The sequence below is a fragment of the Gadus chalcogrammus genome, chromosome 5, assembly GCF_026213295.1.
Source record: "Gadus chalcogrammus isolate NIFS_2021 chromosome 5, NIFS_Gcha_1.0, whole genome shotgun sequence".
NCBI classification, from domain to species: domain Eukaryota; kingdom Metazoa; phylum Chordata; class Actinopteri; order Gadiformes; family Gadidae; genus Gadus; species Gadus chalcogrammus.
This window is the reverse complement of record NC_079416.1, coordinates 8,772,237-8,777,236: the sequence shown is the minus strand read 5'-3', so window position 1 is coordinate 8,777,236 and position 5,000 is coordinate 8,772,237. Positions and strand designations below refer to the sequence as shown.

The window sequence follows — 5,000 nt, the reverse complement described above, 5'->3', positions numbered from 1 at the left end:
TCGGCTCAGATCAATTCCTGGTTGTGTAAAGCCTGACTCTGAGCCCTGCTAAGATGATTGGGAGTCTGAATGCGGTGGGTTTGGGAAATATTACGTCTTCGCCTTTTATTTGACGTGGTGGCTTTTTCCTGTGTTTTCTACACGTTTCATAGAATTATTTAAAGTCATTCCTTTTTATATTTTAATGCAAGAGACCTATACATTAACATATGCAACAATAACCAATTACAACCTCATTGTTTTTATGGTTTTGTAAACCTCTGTCCACATCCACATCCACATCAGTAGCACCAAAGAAATGTGCATTGAATACTTGGCTTGCATTCAGTTGATTGTCTGTGGTGGAGCCTTGGCCTCTGTCCCCGGGAGTCTGGACGGCTCTCCTCTTCTTAGTGGGGGCCCGCTCTCTGCGCCGGGCGGGGCGGGCCGGGGCCGGGCCGGGCAGGGAGCAGTTGGCAGGCCGACGGGTGTAACCCAACCGCGCTTTAAGCTCAGTCGCTAATGACGCCCTCGGACTTGCCCCGTCTTGCTGAATGAACATTGAACGCCCCCCGCCCCCCCCCTCCCCCTCCCCCTCCCGTTCCTGTCATCTGTCTGCGTTGGTCAGGGAGAAGAATGCTGGTGGGGGGGAAAAAAAACATGGTGGAAACAATGCGACTTATTTAACCCACAACGGCCCCACCTCTTCCTCCTTCACAAACTGTATTGAATCCACGCACAGCCACACACCACCTCCATCCATCTAAACATCCTCCGTGCATGGCAGAGGGGTGGGCTTCCACAGAGGGGACTGGGGTCCGAACAGCAGCCCTGGGTGAATCGTGTCGCCAGCTGCCGTCTTCTGATGTCACCGTCGGTGTGGATGTGTAGAGAGAGAGAACGACGAGGAGGTCAAGTCGACAGCTACGAGCGAGAGTGAGAGAGAGAGCAGAGGAGAGATGGACGGGGCCTAACGGTCCATAAGGGTGAGATCTTTAGGAGCAGCTGATCAGGGGCCAGGTGGAGCCGCTCACAGATGGAGTGGCGTAGGAAGATTTATGGGCAATGGGCCAAGTGGGTGGTTTTGAGAGGAGGCGGAGACAGAGGAGGAGCAGGACTCTTCGTGCAGCACTGCTCACGTGTTCACCGGGTGTGTTGGTGTGTGTGTGTGCGTGTGTGTGTGTGTGTGTGTGTGTGTGTGTGTGTGGCAACCATGACCAAAAACAAGTTGCAGTGGTTAAGAGCGTAAGTGGGGGGTAGAACACATGTCAGTACAACTTGAGATCGCATCCAATAATGCTCCTGGATTCGTAAGCATGTACGTATGGCACACATTGCACGTCTGCACATGACGTCTTTGTGGAGGAAAGCATCCGTTGCATGTACAGGCAGTTTAGGAAGAGTCGCCCTGACAACACACACACAGCTTGCTCACACCTTACAACCCCCCCCCCCCCCACACACACACACACAAAAACACACACGCACGCAAGCACACACGCATACATACACACAAACAAACACAGATCCCCCTCCACTTCCTCAATAATGGTTTCTGTTTGCATGGGTACATGCCTACCCTTGTTCTAACCAAGGAAACCCCCCTATTCATCCCCGAAATGAGGTGCTAGTAGCAAGGGGGGCCGGAAGTTGTTGGAAGTGGGTGGAGGGGTCTCCTGTTCCTGGAAATGTAAAGTGTGTGTAGTCATGATGCTTGTTGCATCTGTTCTGCAGACCAGCATCTTTTGTTTGTGACATCTGGACAGCTGTAGGCCGGTGTTGTGGATGTCCTGATGTATGCATACTCAGGTCTCCTGGACCTGAGTATGTATTTGTTAACTGTGGTGTTGACTTTTCCCTGTGCCGTTTGAGAAGTGCTAACTGTAAACAGAAGAAAAGTTGTTTGCCTTTGGCCCTTTGAATAGGTTGAATCGATTTTGAGTCTTTGGAGTGTGTACAACGTGCAGAGATAAGCATTCTTCAAAAATAGAATACACAAAGCTGCAACCGAGGCCTAATGTACCCAGTCCCACCGCGGCTAGGGGGGATTGAAAGTATGCGTTCGAGCCGGCAGCATTGATGAGGATGGGTGTTTGACAGATCGATCCAGTGGATGGATCCAGTGTACACTAGGGTGTTGAAGGGCACTGAGTACTATAGCAGTACTTTCATAGTCTGTAGTTTCCTTTTGTTTTTCAATGTGTAATACAAGTGAGTGTGTGCGTAGGTGTTCCATATCATTTACTTTCATCAGCTTTCCACTGGGTCTCACCCCCTGCTTCCCCTCGATGGAATAAACCAACTAAAAATAGTTGTTTGCTTGCAGGTGAACCAGTTAGATACAGAGGATTGTTAAGCCTGCTGTATTTAACCTCTGCTGCACATTTGCCTGATGTCTTTACCCTTCCCTTTAAAGGGTTATCTTTATCTAACCTTGCAAGACTAATCAGGGGCATGTCAGAAGAAACTGAGATCTAAGAGACAGATCTGTTATGCTCTGTGTTCAGCTTTGTGGAAGGGACATGGCTTAATATTACAATCTGTATTTGGCTCTGCATGGACACACTTGCAAGCACACATGCAAACATGCACGCACGCACATACACACGCAATGAATCCCACCGAAAATCCTGGCATCGGTGACCCCCAGCTGATGAGCAGAGCAGACAGAGAGGGAGCGAGAGAGACAAAGAGAGAGAAAGAGAAGTCAACCTCATATCTAATCCTAATTGACCCGACATCAAGTGTGTTGGACTGCTGTGTTAAACATAGACACATCATATAATCCACGCTACGTCTGTTTGGGTTGTCTGTGTTAGTAGTGCTGTTTCATCTTTTTTGTGCCGGCATCTGAATCTCCTCTGTCTGAAACTAAAATGCAACGCACCCAACTGAACTCAGGCCTTCCTCTTCCAGAGGTTCCCAGGATCACGTCGGAGCCCCGGGACGTGGACGTCACGTCGGGGAACACAGTGTACTTCACCTGCCGGGCGGAGGGGAACCCTAAACCGCAGATCATCTGGCTCAGGAACAAGTAAGGACGCGCCCCTCATTGATCGTTCAGCGATATAGGACACATAGATCAGGGGGGGGTGGGCTAGGGCAAAGGCCTGGGTTGTTTTACTCCTAGCTAGGTTGTTGGCTCAATCCCCAACGTCCACCCTGTAGGCATTAAGGTTTTAACCCCTATCAAAAAAATGTAAATAAAATAATCTGTAATGGTATCGATGACGTCGCCCCCCACAGGTGAGGAGGGGTAAAACAGGTTTCTCATCCCTCCATGTGTGTGTGTGTGTGTGTGTGTGTGTGGTGGCAGCAATGCTCTGAACATGCGTGACGACAGCCGGCTGAACCTGCTGGAGGACGGCACCCTGATGATCCAGGACACCCGGGAGACGGACCAAGGCGTGTACCAGTGTATGGCCAAGAACGTGGCTGGGGAGGTCAAGACCTCCGAGGTCACCCTCAGATACTTCGGGGCGCCCTGTGAGTCCATTTTCTCTTCTGCTGGATGAATCTGTAATATCGTCTGGTTTAGTTGTATTGTCGCATTGTTGTTATTTAGTTTGTTTGTTAGTTGTTGTTTCTTTTCAGTGGTTGAGCTTTTATTTAAAAAGCAACACGTTGCTGCTCAAAAGTCCAAATGCACATTTCCAATTCGACGCGTAAAAAGTTGCACATGAAGTGACTTCATGTCGAACCCTTTGGTGAATTAATGTGGTTTATTCACGGTCTGGTTGAAAAGGTTACACATTGGCTCATTACGTGGAGGCATCAGCTGGTCTTTACAAACCCTGCAGCAGTGGAAAGTTCTATTCTTTTCTTTGATTTCATTAATTGTTGAAGGTTCCAAAAAAACACGCTTTTATTGTGGAAACGGCCGCTACTCTTCTGCCTTTATGAGCAACATTCCAACCTTGATGAGGCACAACTAAAAAGTGCAGTACACAACCTCACGCATGGTGTGCGCGCGCGCGCGTGTGTGTGTGTGTGTGTGTCTGTGTGTGTGTGTGTGTGTGTGTGTGTGTGTGTGTGTGTGTGTGTCTGTGTGTGTGTCTGTGTGTGTGTGTGTGTGTGTGTGTGTGTGTGTGTGTGTGTGTGTGTGTGTGTGTGTGTGTGTGTGTGTATGTGTGTGTGTGTGTGTGTTGGGAGCCACTCGGTTCAGCCCCAGGATCCATCGGGTTCAGATGGGCCGGGATTTCCCACTGCGCTGTGAACTGTTGCTCGCCATGTTTCCTGGGAACATTTTTATTTAGACATATACACACACGCACACACACTCACCCACACACACACACAAACACACAGGGACACGCTCAAACAAAAAAGATGTCTTTGGGCGTCTCAACTCAGTTTTTTGAAGTATCTCTCTCTCTCTGTCTCTCCCATTCGCTATCTCTCCTATTATATTCCATTCTCTCTCTCTCTCTCGCTCTCTCTCTCTCTCTCTCTCTCTCTCTCTCTCTCTCTCTCTCTCTCTCTCTCTCTCGCTCTCTCTCTCTCTCTAATGTACTTTTCCTGCATACTCATCTGTCGCTCTGGGCGGTCGACTGTCTGAGATGATCACTGTCGTTTCCGGATGACCCCTGAGGTCGTCGCCTTGGGGAGACTGATAGACTGATGGCGTGGGGAGGGGAGGGACGTTGAGTTGAAGGGGTGGGGGGGGGGGGGGGGGGGCGTTCAGTCCCCGCTATTTCGTGATGGAGCGGTTCCTGTGCTTTGTGGAGCAGATGTTGTGCGTTTCCTGTCCCACTTGGAGAGTGTAAACGCTGGGGCCTCAACCATGCTGTGTACACAACTCCCCAGACAGAGTAATCACTGGACTAATATGGACTGCAAGCACTCCACTGCATATGTGTGCTCTGTACGTTGTTCTGAGCAGCAAGTCAAGGCAGGGGTGGGGGTGGGGGGGGGGGGGGGTATTATTACATATTACACAAGAGGTGACAAGTTTGGATGTTTTGCACTTTGAGCACCAAAGCATGAAGAAACGCTCTGATGACCCAAGCTGGTTTCACCGA

The 5,000-nt window shown here is 49.8% G+C and overlaps 1 protein-coding gene across 1 annotated transcript in view; it reads left to right on the top strand.

Annotated features, from left to right (window-relative positions):
* LOC130382766 (peroxidasin homolog) overlaps positions 1 to 5,000 on the top strand; it is a 41,755-nt gene that overhangs the window by 16,110 nt on the left and 20,645 nt on the right. Inside the window, exons 8-9 of the mRNA XM_056590654.1 lie at positions 2,896 to 3,013; positions 3,296 to 3,465. Of these exons, the coding sequence (XP_056446629.1) occupies positions 2,896 to 3,013; positions 3,296 to 3,465 (288 nt within the window). The remainder of the gene's footprint in view (positions 1 to 2,895; positions 3,014 to 3,295; positions 3,466 to 5,000) is intronic.